Raw genomic sequence first — 16,869 nt, 5'->3', positions numbered from 1 at the left:
CGTGTGGAGGACACTAAATCCGACTGTGAAGGATTACTCTCATTATTCGGTAGCCCACAGATCATATCAGAGACTTGATTATCTGTTTGCCCCTACTTGTAAACTGACCTCATGTATTACCGCAACCATTGGTACTATGTTGCTGTCGGATCACGCCCCGGTGTTTCTAGAGATGGGTTTTGAGTCATTGCCTAAACCTATGTCAAGCTGGAGACTAAATGAGACATTATTGGATTCACCGGAGCATGTTCAGAAGGCTACAGAAAAGTTAGAGGAATATTTCCAACTAAACGTTACTCCAGATGTTGCACAAGGAGTGATTTGGGAAGCCCATAAAGCTGTAATAAGGGGTCACTTTATTAGTCTAGGTTCATTCCTTAAAAGAAAAAGGGAGGAACAGGTGGTATCTCTAACACAGAGAATACAGTCTTTGGAAAGTTCTCATAAAAGTACCCGATCTGAGAGTGATCTGACACAGTTGAATTTGGCACGCTCATCCCTCAAAAATATTCTGAATCAAAAGACGGCAAAGCTTTTTCTCTCTGCGCGATTTAAATATTATGCGCATGGGGATAAGGCTTCGAAATTCTTACTTGCACAAATTAAGAAGAGGAAAGCTAAATCATTTATACAAAAGATACGCACAACAACGTCCTCATTGGCTAGAAATACGGAAGAAATAGCGAATCGGTTCAAGGAATTTTATGAAGCACTTTATAATCTCCGGTTAGGGGATACACCACCGGAAAGAGATCAGAGATCAAAAAAGATTGATGACTGGTTAGCTTCTCTGGAACTTCCTACGTTGGGGACCCAACAGATAGCCTCTCTACTTAAACCCATTACATTACAAGAGATAATAGAAGTAGTCAATTCCACCCCAATGCATAAAAGTCCGGGCCCTGATGGCCTTCCAATGATTTATTACCGCAAATTCCAAAAAGTTCTGTTACCTCAATTTTTGACACTATGCAATGACACTTTTAGAGGGTGTCCGTTGCCGGAACAGATGCTGATGGCTCACATCACTATTATCCCTAAAGAGGGAAAAGATGAAACGAATTGCGCAAGTTATAGGCCTATATCCCTGTTAAATAATGATTTAAAACTATTTGCAAAAATTTTGGCTCTCAGGTTGAAACCATTCCTACCAAATCTTATAAACAGTGAACAAGTGGGGTTTGTAGCGGGGAGAGAGGGTAGAATGAATACCACTCGCCTTATCAACATTATTCAATACGCACGTAGCCGATCTGTACCTCTGTTACTTTTGGGGACAGACGCCGAAAAAGCGTTTGACCGAATTGATTGGTTATTCATGCAAAAGGCCTTGACGAAGTTTAATATTCCTGCAGACTTTATCAACGCTATAATGGCCATGTACTCCAAGCCATCTGCTAAGGTGATGGTGAATGATACACTCTCTCCCCCTCTGCGAATTTCCAATGGAACGAGACAGGGATGTCCATTATCGCCCTTATTATTTGTTTTGACGGTTGAGTGCTTATTTCAGGCTATTAGACAGGACGGTAGAATACGTGGTGTTGAGCTTCAAGGGGTTCACCATCAGCTAGCAGCATTTGCTGATGACCTTTTGGTACTAATTACTAATCCTAATGAAGCTTTTACGGCGATTCAGTCATTATTTGAACTTTTTGGGGAGCTTTCTAACTTCTTGATCAATCCCACAAAGTCTCAAGTCTTAAATGTGACATTGGATACTCGAACCCAGAAGGGATTGGAGCTCAACACCCCGTATCAATGGTCGATCACTAGCATGAAGTTTCTAGGTGTTAAACTGACTTCAGACCCCACTCGGTTATACGATGAGAACTATAAAGAACTAGCTGAAAATATTAGACATACACTAGACTCCTGGGAAATACCATTTACTTCATGGTTTGGCAGACGCTCTTTAATTAAAACCATTATACTACCTAAGATTTTGTATCTCCTCCAGACCCTCCCCATTCCCCTCCCTCGATTATTTTTCACCAAATTGGAATTAATTCTGTCCAAGTTCCTGTGGAATAAAAAAAGACCTAGACTTACAAAAAAATACACTACTATACCTGTTAAACAAGGAGGAATGGGAGTTCCGGACTTTTATGGTTATTACCTGGCGGTTCACGGTATGAGATGCTTGGAATGGCTTCGCTACAAAGCTGACAGGTTGGATATTCAGACTGAGTTTGCCGTTAGCCATACAGCATTAAGGCCTCTTCTATTGCATGGAAGGTACGTGTCTGAGACATGTATTGGTAATCCCAACTATCTCAGGGATATGTAAGGTTCCTGTACAACCATCTCCACAGATATGTCTGCTGAACTTATTTGACAAAATAAAGAGTTCAGGTCCGATTAAACGTCTCATAACATATTTGCTGGCAGCAGCAAGAGTATTAGTGGCAACCAAATGGCGAGATACATCCCCTCCTGCATTGGGTGCTTGGGAACTTAGATGCGATGATATCTATAGGATGGAACAAATAGCAGGCTGGGAAAACAGATCCACCCAGAAATTCCAAAAAATTTTGAACCCTTGGATATTATACAGAGACTTCCAGGTTACTTAGGATGTTAAGTATTACCTGCTTTATCCTTTTTCGGAAGCTTATGAGACCTGTAGAGACTCAGTATTTCATTCTTTGAGAAGTGGAAACGCGCGCTGCAACAACCCTCCCCCCCCCCCCCCCCCCGGCCTTTCCCTTCCTCCCTCCCTCCCCCCCTTTTTTTCCTGTTATATAAAATGTACTTTCGACAGCACAATTCTTATACATTGGTTTATCAGCTCTATACTTTGAGTTAACAGAGATATAACTACCTTGTATTGTATAAGATGTCATTATCACCTTTATTGTCATTCATACAATGATCTTTAACACTTTTTGTACTTATGAGATAAATACGTACAATAAAATTTGTTTAAACATAAAAGATAATACAGGGTGCCTGAGAACCTTTATATCTCAGAGCGGGAATCTCTGATTTGCCCGCGGGTTTCCTAGAAGGTGGGTTAGAAGAACCAAAACCATCTCTGAAAAGATGGTTCCTTTCACATTTCCATAACCCATGAAATATTAGGAAAATATGGGAAAAATATGAAGCTTATGGATTGAAGGGGACTTTCAGGTCATCTTCCTTCCTATACCAACTAACTGTGTGATAAGGATCTGTCCTTCTTCTGAAGCTCGCTGCCCAGGCTAAAGGTGTGAGAACCCTGCTGGTATTGGAGACACTATGGCTGCAGAAAGACCAGGTTTATGAGGTTCTGTCATAAGAGAACTAGATTGATGGCTACTCAACTTGGCATGGGCAGGAAAGGTTTGTCACAAGGTGGTGATAATGGCACCTCTGCTCTGTGAATTACTCCTTTAGTCAAAAGAGAAGATTCTTAGTGAAGGCTCTTTTGTCTTTGTGATTGCGAAATAAGATAGGATAGGGGCTATCCATAGTATTCAGTATATTGTGCAGACTAGATGGGCCAAATGCTTCTTATCTGCCGACACATTCTATGTTTCTATATTTCTATGTTGATATGGCGCATTTGCGATTTCCTAGTATTGCAAAGGGTCACAGATACCCTTAATCATGGCCAGCAACCCTTAAGACCCCTTATCATAAATCAATATTACTAATTGGCAACTAATTTGCCCACCCTCTTTATATCTGTTGAAAGCCTGACGTCAGTAATACTTCTGATGTTATCTATAGTGACGTTATTGGTCTCTGCCTTAGTCTGATGGACATTTTTTTTTCCTTAGCAACTATATACGTCACTAATACCAGTGACGTCTTCCCCTCTGATAGGCCATTTAAATTCTTTTTCACACTTGATGTGCCTATCAGACACCGGGATCTGGTGTCTCCTTCTCCTCCTGGCAACTACACACATTACCAGCTATAGTGACGTGTGTTTCACTGACAGGCTACATCAGGCTTCTGCCCCTGCTTCCGCACGGGTTCACGTGTGCACGCGCATGTGCAGTCTCTGCCTCTGAACGCCGGACACCGGCACATCTTTGTGCCATATTCGGGTGAGCCATACAACACGTGGAATCCACTAAGTTCTACATTTATTCATGTGTTATACACTTGGGCACTGATAACAACCTTTTGATGTATATGAATATATATATATGAATCTGGAATATGCAGTTCAGTTCTGGGCACCAGTCCATAGAAAGGACGCACTGCAGCTGGAAAAAGTACAGAGGAGAGCGACTAAACTGATAAGGGGCATAGAGGGTCTTAGTTATGAAGAAAGATTAAAAGAATTGAATTTATTTAGTCAAATAAATTTAGTCTATACAAATATATAAATGGGCCATACAAAAAATACAGAGAAAAACTGTTCCATGTAAAATGCCCTAAAAAGAAGGGGGCACTGCCTCCAAATGGAGAAGAAAAAGTTCAGTCTCCAGAAGCGTCAAAACTTCTTTACTGTAAGAACTGTGAATCTGTGGAATAGATTTTCTCAGGACATGTTCACAGAACAGTAGACAGTTTTAAAAAGGGTTTAGATGAATTCTTAAAAGTAAACAACATTAACGACCTAGGACGAGAATGCTCATCCTTACTGGCCGGCACTTAACGCACTAGGACGAGCATTCTCGTCCTAGGGTTAACTGGCTGCCCCACAAGCACGGCCACGATCAGCAGCAGTATTACAGTATTGTGCTGTATTGAAACAGGGATCAGACCCTAAAATGTTGAAGTCCCAAAGTGGGACAAAAAAAAAGTTAAAATAAAAGTAAAAAAAAAAAAGTTTAAAGCAAAAAAATTTTATAGGGAAAAAAAGAAAAGTAGACATATTAGGTATTGCTGCGTCCGTATCGACCGGCGCTATAAAAATGTCACATGACATAATTCCCCAGATGAACACTGTCAAAAAAATAAAATTTAAACCGTGCTAAAAAAAAAACATTTTTTGGTCACCTTAAATAACTAAAAGTGCAACACCAAGCAATCAAAAAGTCATACGCACCCCAAAATAGTGCCAATTAAACCGTCATCTCATCCACCAACAATTATACTCTACCTAATACAAACGCCAGAAAAATGAAAAAAACTATGGCTCTCACACTATGGAGACACTAAACCATGATTTTTGTTTAAATCATTGCGTAAAATAAATAAAAAAGTATACATATTAGGTATTGTCACATCCATAACAACCTGATCTATAAAAATATCACATGACCTAACCCCTCAGGTGAACACAGTAAAAAAAAAATAATAATGATGTGTCAAAGCCATTTTTTGTCACCTTACATCACAAAAAGTGCAATAGCAAGCGATCAAAAACACAATCTTATTTATATTTTTTTTAATGCTATTATTGTGTAAAACGTAAATAAATAAATAAAAATATACATATTAGGTATATTTTTTGGGAGTTTCTACTCTAGGGGTGCATCAGGGGGTCTTCAAATGGGACATGGCAGCTTAAAATTATTCCAGTGAAATCTCCTTTCCAAAAACCATGTGGTGCTCCTTTCCTTCTGTGCCCTGTCGTGTGCCCGTACAGCAGTTAATGACCACATATGGGGTGTTTCTGTAAACTACAGAATCAGGGTAATCAATATTGAGTTTTGTTTGGCTGTTAACTATTGCTTTGTTACTGGAAAAAGTGGATTAAAAATGAAAAAAAATCTAAGTCAAGTTTGCCATTGAAATGATAGGAAAAAACGGACACGGATCACGGACACGGATCACGGATGACAATCTTGTGTGCATCAGTGATTTTTCACGGACCCATTGACTTGAATGGGTCCGTGAACGGTGGCCGTGAAAAAAATAGGACAGGTCATATTTTTTTCACGGCCAGGAAACACGGATCACTGATGCGGCTGCCAAATGGTGCATTTTCCGATTTTTCCACGGACCCATTGAAAAAAAACGGAAAACGGCACAACGGCCACGGATGCACACAACGGTCGTGTGCATGAGGCCTAAAGGACATGTTTTTAGCCTTTAATCACTCGGTCACCTCTCATATGTCACAGCTGCTAAAGCCTCTTCAACTGGACGTTACCGATCTGAAAAACAGAGTCCAGCATGTTGAACACAAGATGTGCGAATTTGCGAGTCACACAATAGCCTTATAGACTCGCATAATGTCCAGTCTGAGGAAATCGCATACCTCAAGGCGAAAGTGGCTTATTTAGAGGACCGCGCCCGCAGGAACAACCTGAAATTGCGGGGTGTAAAGAAGTCAGTTCCAGCAACGGATTTACAGGCTTATATTAAAAGGCTGATCACAATTCTCCTGCCTAATAGCACTGAGCAGGATTTCATTATAGATCGGGCACACAGAATTGCAAAACCGAAACACCTGCCTGATGATACACCTCGGGACATTTTAGCCTGTATCCATTTTTTCCATATTAAAGAGGAAACCCTGATGGCAGCAAGGAAAATTGATACCTTACCGGATCCGTACCAACAGGTGAAGCTATTTGCGGATTTATCCATAGCAACCCTTCAGCTACGTCGCACGCTTGCGCCCATCACTATGGTGCTGCGATCACACTCCATCTTATACAGGTGGGGTTATCCAGTAAAGCTGCTGGTCCAGAAAAACGGAGTGCTAACAGCTATCCACTCGGTGGAAGAAGGGAAAGTTGTGCTAGCCAATTGGAACATTAAAGTAGATGATGTCCCTTCGGTAAATCAACATCAGCGTTTACCAGATGAAGGAGAGTGGCACCGAGTTGAAAGTCGTTGACAGAAGAAACATCGCTGAGAGGTTCTTCACATACCCTGCTTTCAGCAGGAGCGGGGACATGTTCTGCCTGTTAGAATTCTCCCGGTGGTAGGTATTGTGCTACTTCATTCCTGCCCCATTATTTGGGCAGCAAGTTTTGGTTTACAATGTTATTGTTTATACCTTTTAACTATTATCTTTTTTTTTTTTTTTTTTTAGATCGTGTCACTTTTTCACATTACAGCTGAATATTTAGCAAATTGATGTTGTACGGTTCCCTCCACATTATCCGAGCGTCTTCTCATTGGCACATTTCTACTTACCAAGATGGTGCTTAAGCTAGTTTCCTTAAATGTCAGAGGCTTAAACAGCCCATTTAAGAGGCGGATGATGTGGAGGGAAGCTCTCTCGACTAAATGTGATGTATTTTATGCACAAGAGACACACATCATTGCAGCAGATGAAGGGAGGTTGAGACACCCAGCTTTCCCGACAATAATTCAAACCTATGGTTTGAGTAAAAAAACGTGGTGTGCTGTTAGCGATGAAAAATTCGGTTTCACATAAAGAGAAAAAAACTGTGGTAGATGAAGGGGGTCGCTACATTATACATGTATGCTATATCAATAATATACCTTACACACTGGTGGGAGTATATGCCCCAAATGTTCAGCCCCTGCAGTTTCTGAAAAGAGTATTTAAAAAAGCACAGTCCTTGAAAGAAGGCAGAGTTATAATCTGTGGGGACTTCAACATGGTTCTTGACCCGCACCAAGACTCCTCCTCTGTCGCAAGAATAAGCCCCGCCTCTCTTGCTCCGTCACTATTGGCTAACTCCTTGTTTGATATATGGCGTATTCACCCTGCATCTGAAAAGGATTTTTCCTATTATTCGCCTGCACATAAATCCTACTCCCGCATTGATTTGATCTTAGTTGACAGAACCTCCTTGGCAGGGACAATTACTTGGTCGGATCATGCCCCAGTATCTGTAGAATTGGCAGAAGAATTCATTTCCCCTCCGAACCCCTTCTGGAGGGCTAATGAATTCATATTAGCTAATGACAAATATCATTTGGAGATATCGGCTGCACTAGAAGAGTACTTCAAATTTAATACTAACTCAGGACCAGACCCCACTATAGTATGGACGGCCCATTAGGCGTACATTAGGGGCATATTACTGAAGCTAGGACATAGACATAAGAAATTGAGAGAGAAACAGCAGACCGACCTCATAGCACAAATCCAATCTATGGAAGCACAAAATAAGTCCTCTCTCTCATTTGAACTCTCTGATAAGCTCACACTCCTTAGACTTCAACTCAGAGAAAGTTACTTGCACTCCTATGAGCTTTCGCTCAAAAAGACAAAGGCCAGATATTATTTGCAGGCTAATAAGGCAGGGAAATTGTTGGCAAGCAGGGTAAAAGCAAGGTCCTTAAAATCAAAAATAGCATTTGTATGGGATTCCTCTAAGTCAAACAAATTGTATGACCCAAAAGCCATAGCCAACAGATTTATGTCTTATTACTCGCAACTGTATAACTTAAAAGATGAATCAGGTTTCATCCCCGCCTCCCCAGATGATATTGATACATTTTTGTGCTCCTTGGCAATTCCCTCCTTAGATGAAGTCCATAGAGCCTCCCTCTCTGATCCTATCTCGCAAGAGGAGATCTCCAATGTAATTAAACATAACAAAAGCCCTGGACCAGATGGTCTCCCAAACTCGTATTATAGGCTGTTTGCTGAAAATCTACTTCCTCATTTACATGCGGCCCTGTCTCGTGCCATGACAACCGGGAAAATGCCTAAAGAAATGCTACAGGTGGTTATTGTTACTCTGCCCAAGCCAAGAAAGGAACCTTCAGTCCCACAAAACCTCCGTCCTATCTCCTTACTTAATATGGATCTAAAAATGTATGCAAAGATTCTAGCGGCCCGCTTAGCGGATATTATCCCCACCCTAATAGCCCCAGTTTAAGTAGGGTTTGTGAAAGGGCTTGAGATTACTGACAATTCCAGTAGAGTCTTGAATCTAATTGACTTTGTGAACCGTACGAGAACACCGACTGTACTGGTCACATTGGATGCCGAGAAGGCTTTCGACTGCGTTAACTGGTTGTTTGTCTTCTCGGTACTCCATAAAATGGGCTTCCCAGAGCCCATATTGCAAGCCATTCGGGTTCTGTACTCTAGCCTTTCGGCCCGTGTATTGGCTAATGGAGTGTTGTCTGATCCATTTGTGCTGTCTAATGGCACGAGGCAGGGTGGCCCCTTATCGCCACTGATATTCATATTATCCCTGGAGAAACATTGGGTGCACATTGAGCAGCAGATGAATCCCGGGACGTAACTTGCGGGCCCTCCTCATGGCCGCACTACATGAAAGCTATTTGGGCATTCAACTGGCATATTATGTCTCCACCTCCCTGGCTTTATGGAAAACATATCATGATAAAGGTACATCCACACTGATATCATTGGTGCATTTTACCCCAATTGAATCTCTCCAATGCTTATCCACGGACCTCAACCTGAGAGGATGGAGAGACAGAGGGATCGGAACGGTAGCAGATCTTGTGTCAGGATCAGCCTTAAAATCGTTTGACACTGTCATGCGAACCTTTTAATATGCCCCCTAAAGAAGTCTTTTCCTATCTTAAAATAAGACATATATTAGGGAGTAACCCGGTCTTTAGTCTTAGAGGTCATATTCAGCTGTTAATCAGATGGTCTGCAGCAAATTCAGTATATTCCGGAATTAGATTCCTATATATGTACTTAGGGGACAAGGACAAGTTTCTCAAAACGGCTCCACTCCTGGCTTGGGAGGTTGATTTGAAGCAGACATCCACTCTAACACAATGGACAGCTGCAAACAAAATCTCCATCTCAACCCTTAAATGCTCCTCACACCTGGAGGCTTACATCAAAACTACACTTAGATGGTACTTTACCCCAGTTAGGCTACATGCGATTTTCCCCAACGTGAGTGTGCAATGTTAGAGGGGGTCTAGTTGTAAGGGGACATTGTTACACATTCTGGTTACACATTCTGTGGTCCTGCCCGGGGATTTATGCTCTTTGGATGCAGGCATTTACCAGGAACTCTGGGATCGTAGGTCATCAGATCTCTCCAGACACAGCTCTAGCTTTACTTCTTATAGACCTAGATAAATTCCCATCCAAATACAGGGTCATTGTAATCCATTTATTGATTGCTACCAAACTAGCAATCACAAGAAATTGGAAAAGTGATAACATCCCCGATATTCAGGAGATTATCGGAATGGTAGATACGACAAGATCTTATGAGTATATGCTAGCGCACCAGGCCTACCAAGTGATTCGTCACATTCGGGTATGGGAATCCTGGAGGGGTCTGGGCCCTGCGGTACCAGAGAGACTGGGGCTAGGTTAGTCTTTTTCAAGGGGATGTAATGTTGATAAGGTTCTGATCAGCCTAACCCTGATGGCGTAAGCTGAATTATGATATATCTAGCGTGCACATGTATTTTAGTGTGATTGGAAGAAACGACTCTGAGTTTGTTTTGATTTGTATTATTTACTTTATTGATTCATTTGAATTGGATATGTTCTCTAATATGGCAAATGTTTGCACTGATTTTGTTTTCTTTTCTCCTTAAAAGAAAATATGGAGTTATTTGCTTAAGTCTCATTGTAATGTCTGGCAAATGTTTCTTTGTATCTTGAGCAAACACTACAATTACAGTGCGTGTAATTTTTTTTCACTACATTACAGAAACAACTGAAACAAAGATCTATAAGTAGTTTAGCAGTAAACTTTGTGAAAACTAATATTTGTGTCATTCTCAAAACTTTTGGCCACGACTGTAGAGTCGCACTCACCAGATCTTGCGGTCACCCGGAATGCAGCAGCCTGCCTGGAGCCCTAGATCCATAAAGGCTCCTGTGTACAGAGTCCAATGAAAAGTAACGGAGACAGCATGTCCGGTGAAAAAATAATCCCTTTATTGGGAACTGGTAATATAAAACGTGCAAAAAAGACTTTCTACGTTTCAGCTACTCCATAGCCTTTGTCAAGCACCAAGTGTTATCCAAAAAATCCTGTTTAAATAGTATATGCCACACCTACATATATGGGCGTGGCCAATCACATACTTATATGCTCTAACAATCATTCAAAGTGTCTCAAAGTATATACACATGATTGCACTTTTGAAAAATATCAATATCCTCACATGTGAAGCAAAAAAACCTAAAACGATACATAACTCTATGTTACCCGCCTCCATCGCGTCCCTCGGCCGCCAGTGCGCATGTTGAAGGGAGGAGCAGCTGTTCAATCACATGTCTGTCCCTTGTAACATGATCGCAGACTAACATGCCCAAGCGTTCATCAGTGACATCGGGACTCCTCCTCCTCCTCACCCGGGCTGCTCGCCGTTGCCAGGGACGCGCAGAGAGCCGCCCGCTCTCATTTCTATGGCATAAACAGGCATCATCACTCCTAAATGTACTCATAGTTATAGAGGGGGGCCGATTCTCCTGTCCGGTGGATCATGAGGTAGTGTTTAGTGTATAACACACAATGAATATACGTAAATCTAAAATTAATATAAAAAAACAGTATCATTAAAAAACACTATACAGATTCTAAACTCATCTTAAGGTCACTAGGATCACCTATATGTTCACCTACATTTCTTTGAGCGTGGACATTCTGTTAACCAGTTTGGGTTCCGGATCCTAGATTCAGTTGGCCAATTGAGACGGGAGGGGGGGAGACAGGGATTGTATCCTTCGCACAAAGGGACTGAAACGGATCTTTGAATTTAAGGCACTACAGCCTTTTGGGATAAATATATAGCTTCATGTGGGGAACATATAGGTGATCTTAGTGACCTTTTATAGTGTTTTTTAATGATACCGTTTTTTTATATTAATTTTAGATTCACGTATATTCACTGTGTGTAATACACTAAACACTACCTCATGATCCACCGGACAGGAGTATCGGCACCCCTCTATTACTATGAGTACATTTAGGAGTGATGGCATTTGGGAGGATGATGCCTGTTTATGCCGTAGAAATGAGGGCAGGCGGTTCTCTGCGCGTCCCTTGCAGCGGCACGTAGCCCGGGTGAGGAGGAGGCGGAGTCCCGATGTCACTGATGATCGCTTGGGCATGTTAGTCTGCGATTATGTGAAAAGGGACGGACATGTGATTGAACAGCTGCTCCTCCCCATGACATGCGCACTGGCGGCCGAGGGACGTGCTGGAAGCATGTAACATAGAGGTATATGTCGTATTAGGTTTTATGCTTCACATGTGAGAATATTGATATTTATGAAAAGCACAATCATGTGTATATACTCTGAGACATTTTGAATGATTGTTAGATCATATAAGTATGTGATTGGCCACGCCGGTATATGTAGGTGTGGCATCTACTATTTAAACAGGATTTTTTTGGATAACACTTGGTGCTTGACAAAGGCTATGGAGTAGCCGAAACGTAACAAGTCTTTTTTACACGTTGTTTCATATTAGCAGTTCCCAATAAAGGGATTATTTTTTCACCGGACATGCTTCCTTCGTTACTATTCATTGGACCCTGTTTCATAGTGGCGGTGTAACCAACTCTAGTGTGGCCGTAGGTGTGGCCGTCGCCTGTTTGAGCATAGGGTCGCGTCCCCTCCCCCAAGTGCGGGGCTGAGCCCACACCTGGGCGAGTCAAATGGAGGGGGCGCAGCTGAGTCAGGATCGCCATGCCTATAAGTGTGGAGAATCGAAAAGCAGTGTCAAAGCACTGTCATGTATAGTGTGGAACTAGCAGTGGTGTAATAAAACAGGACAATTGAGGGGACAATATTGAAGCAAAGCTTGAGTGATGAATATTAGATGTGTGATAGCCTATGGGTCAGACTACAATCTGTAATAGTATATGTGTTTAAAAAAAAATATTAGGAAATGGGTGTCCTCACCCCGCTGGGGCAGCCAAAAATCAGCTCCTACTTGTAAGGCAGTCTTGATAGTGTGTCCTGTTCTCCCACATCTCATGATCACTATTGTGATAAGAAATCAGAGACCAGGCATATTGTTGTGTCCCACTAGGTAAATGTGGGCACTACACAAAGGTCAATTGGGCCACGTTTGTTCTCTACCTCCTGTGGAACAGTGGCATTGTATTTTACATTACATTTTAATGTATATTGCTATGTTTTATGTGTATTTTCCCTGTTTATCTGTGTTTCAGGCCTGTTAGGGTGTAGTTCCTCCTCCTAGACAGTAGCGGGAGCTAGGGAACCTCTAATATATATATATATATATATATATATATATATATGTATATATATATATATATATATATATATATATAGTCAGGTACTGTTCAGGGAAAGAGGTCCGTGTGCAGAGTCAAAAACAAGAGGACACTTTAGCCAGAGAGGAGCTGAGGTGCAGGCTCTGCCATGCAGCTAGACAGCCCAGGCTTCTAGTTGTTACCAGGGGAAGAGTTACCTCCTGAGAGAAACCTGCAGTTCCCACAAGAGTACAGTGCAGAGCAGAGCAGAAGTGTTTCCAGCTGAACCAGAGAGCTGAAGGGCAGAAGAGTCTACTTAATGCAAGGAGATATATACAAACCGGATTCCCAAAAAGTTGGGACACTATACAAATCGTGAATAAAAACTGAATGCAATGATGTGGAGATGGCAAATGTCATACTTCCAGAAACCATTGTCAGTGAACACAATCCACCGTGCCATCCGCCGCTGCCAGCTAAAACTCTCTACAATGCAAAGAAGAAGCCATTTCTAAGCAAGATCCACAAGCTCAGGCGTTTTCACTGGGCCAGGGATCATTTAAAATGGAGTGTGGCAAAATGGAAGACTGTTCTATTTGGAACTGTTCATAATTCCCTCTAGATGAACTAAGGCCCCAGTTCCAGCTGAAGAAAAACAGCCCCAAAGCATGATGCTGCCCCCACCATGCTTCACTGTGGGTATGGTGTTCTTTTGGTGATGTGCAGTGTTGTTTTTGCACCAAAAATATCTTTTGGAATTATGGCCAAAAAGTTCAACCTTGGTTTCATCAGACCATAACACCTTTTCCCACATGCTTTTGGGAGACTTCGGATGTGTTTTTGCAAAATGTAGCCTGGCTTGGATGTTTTTCTTCGTAAGAAAAGGTTTTCATCTTGCCACTCTACCCCATAGGCCAGACATATGAAGAATACAGGAGATTGTTGTCACATGTACCACACAGCCAGTACTTTGACAGATATTCCTTAAGCTCCTTTAATGTTGCTGTAGGCCTCTTGATAGCCTCCCAGACCAGTTTTCTTCTTGTCTTTTCATAAATTTTGGAGGGCTGGCCAGTTCTTGGTAATGTCACTGTTGTGCTATATTTTCTCTACTTGATGATGACTGTCTTCACTGTGTTCCATGGTATATCTAATGCCTGTTAAATTCTTTTGTGCCCTTCTCCTGACTGATACCTTTTAACAATAAGATCCCTCTGATGCTTTGGAAGCTCTCTGTGGACCATGGCTTTGGCTGTGGGATGTGACTAAAAAAATATCAGGAAAGACCAACTAGAGCAGCTGAACTTTATTTGGGGTTAATCAGAGGCACTTTAAATGATGGCAGGTGTATGCTGACTCCTATTTAACATGATTTTGAATGTGATTGCTTAATTCTGAACATCCCCAGTTATAAGTTTTTTATCTTCTTCCTTCCACCTTAAATATTTCAGTTTGTTTTTCAATTGAGTGGTACAGTTTATATGTCACATTAAAGGTGGAAAAAGTTCTGAAATGATTTCTTTGTCTCATTTTTTTACATCACAAAAACCTGACATTTTAACAGGGGTGTGTAGATTTTGTATATCCACTGTAGGTGACAACACGATTCAGAGTTGGGAAACACTCATTTTTCAAGTCTGGGGTTTAGAAACAGTGCCTCCTTGAGCAGATAGCATGTTTTTCTCAGAAGTATCGAAAAACGGTGGACCCCAATTACTCCACACTCTCCTATTGTCTCTCATCACTCACCGGGAGGACTGGCAACTCCACAAGTGAGGAAAAGAGGATGAGAGCAAGACACTTTCTTCCTGCATTAACATTTGTTTGTGTATAAACAGGGGCAGGCATCTGCCCCTGTTAAAGCATAGTTGTCTATGATTCTCCCAGGTGGACAACTATACGTTCATCGTCTTCTGTGAGGTAAGTGAGGGAACCAGTGTATTTCATTTTCTCCACCTTTTCTCTGCCTAGTACTATCAGAAAGGTTAGGAGGCCTCTCTCCACAGTTTTATTGTGTCTTCAATAAAAGTGTTACTTTTATTTTTAAAGTTTTTCCTTTGGCAGTGAGGAATATATTTTAGGACATGCAAACCACCTTATCCTTTAAACATTTGCAAGAAAAGAAAACTGTAGGTTTTCTTTTTTTCTTTTTATTTTATTCTTAAGTTCTATAGAAAAGTCAGTCAGAAAAACACAATGGAAAACACCATACCTAGAGTATGTTACATTTTTGGGGGAAAAAATACTACAGACCTCAAAATCCCCATGAACCAAAATATTTTGTTATATCTAAGTATCTTTGCAACAGCTGGCCAGAGTGTTTCTGGCCAATAAAATGCACGCAAAAATGCCATGAGAATGGTGACATTTTTACAAAAGTGCTTTTTGAAGCTCCCCTATAAGGTTTAAGAGGAGAATATTAGTGACATCAGTATAATAAGACAAGATATTCAAGGTCATAAAACTATACTTAAAGAGGACCTTTTTATCTGGCAACAAAATCTGAACTAAGTATCATGATATGTCCAGCGGCGCCCAGGGATCTCACTGCACTTACTAATATCTCTGGGCGCTGCTCCGTTCTCCCGCTATGTCCTCCGGTATCTTCGGGGACTTGGTTATACTGGGCGGAGACTGCCCTTGTTCTCCTGGGTGTCTCCTTCTCCCAGGCTGTAGCGCTGGCCAATTGCAGCGCAGAAGCTCTCAGCCTGGGAGATGCCCAGGAGAACAAGGGCAGTGTCCGCCCAGTATAACCAAGTCCCCGAAGATACCGGAGGACATAGTGGGAGAATGGAGCGGCACCCAGGGTTAATGGTAAGGGCAGTGAGATCCCTGGGCGCCGCTGTACAGATCATGATACATAGTTCAGAATTTCTTGCCAGATAAAAGGTCCTCTTTAAGAAAAATGCTTATATAATATCTGTAAATAACAGTATATAAGCTGAAATACTGTCAAGTGCATTAGCGTCTGACAGACAAAACTGCATTGTTCCACTTACCCGCAGCAACCGTTCCATATCATTCTCCAAATTAAGTAAAGTCAGCCTCTGTAAAACAACTTCATGCACTCGCTTTTCCAAAGTTTGCCATTTTATATGAGCAGCCTTGCTCAAAGGAAGCCGTGTTCGGGATGGTGTTCTCTTGTTTCTAAATTAATTAAGTAGAATTTTATCAGGGTTTAGTAATAATAAAAGCATAGTCCATTTCTAATTGTAAAGAAAGTATTGTTAGCTTGAAAAAGGTTATCATATACGGTAAGTTTTGTCACCTCACAGCCAGACTGCCATTAGCTAGAGGCCCTGTTTCTTTTGTTGTCTTGCGATTCCACTGTCGTACAATGCTGGACACAGATCGTGAACTACAATCTTGTTCCGATGATGGAGTGCTTGACAGTTCTGCACCCGAATCTGGAACTGATGACATCTGACTTACAGAACGATCTGGAGCTGGCCTAGAAAGACGTCTAAGTGCGGAGACCTAGGGGACACAGTGCACAAAAGCGATAAATCTACTCATATCCACAAATAACAGGGAAGATGTGGAAAAATTGCAAGTTACAAAAGCAACAATAACAGGTTCAAAACCATAACCTGGCATGTAGGTATACCTGTACCTACTGTATGTACCATGAAGTGCATAACATCTAGGTCTTTTTATAGGTATTGAATGGAATAGTAGGTTACACCCTTTTTTTTAAAACAGTATATAATTCAGGGGTTATTGTTACATACTGCATATTACATTATAATATTTTTTTCATAGTTTTGAATTTTCTAGTACACACAAAGGCAATGCACAAAAACATATTTGTCAAGCTAAGAAAAACACGATATGTGCACAAGAAGGCTTTGTTTCTAGACCCCAGAC

General features: G+C 41.4%; 1 protein-coding gene across 1 annotated transcript in view; it reads right to left on the bottom strand.

Moving 5' to 3' along the window:
- LOC122931583 (kinesin-like protein KIF21B) overlaps positions 1–16,869 on the bottom strand; it is a 735,311-nt gene that overhangs the window by 219,072 nt on the left and 499,370 nt on the right. The window contains exons 19-20 of the mRNA XM_044285657.1: positions 16,271–16,479; positions 16,002–16,149 (exon numbers count right to left, since the gene is read on the bottom strand). Coding sequence (XP_044141592.1) covers positions 16,002–16,149; positions 16,271–16,479 — 357 coding nt within the window. The remainder of the gene's footprint in view (positions 1–16,001; positions 16,150–16,270; positions 16,480–16,869) is intronic.

The sequence above is a fragment of the Bufo gargarizans genome, chromosome 3, assembly GCF_014858855.1.
Source record: "Bufo gargarizans isolate SCDJY-AF-19 chromosome 3, ASM1485885v1, whole genome shotgun sequence".
In the NCBI taxonomy this organism is placed as follows: domain Eukaryota; kingdom Metazoa; phylum Chordata; class Amphibia; order Anura; family Bufonidae; genus Bufo; species Bufo gargarizans.
Note: the sequence above shows the minus strand (reverse complement) of the source record. Positions and strands in the feature narration are given on the sequence as shown.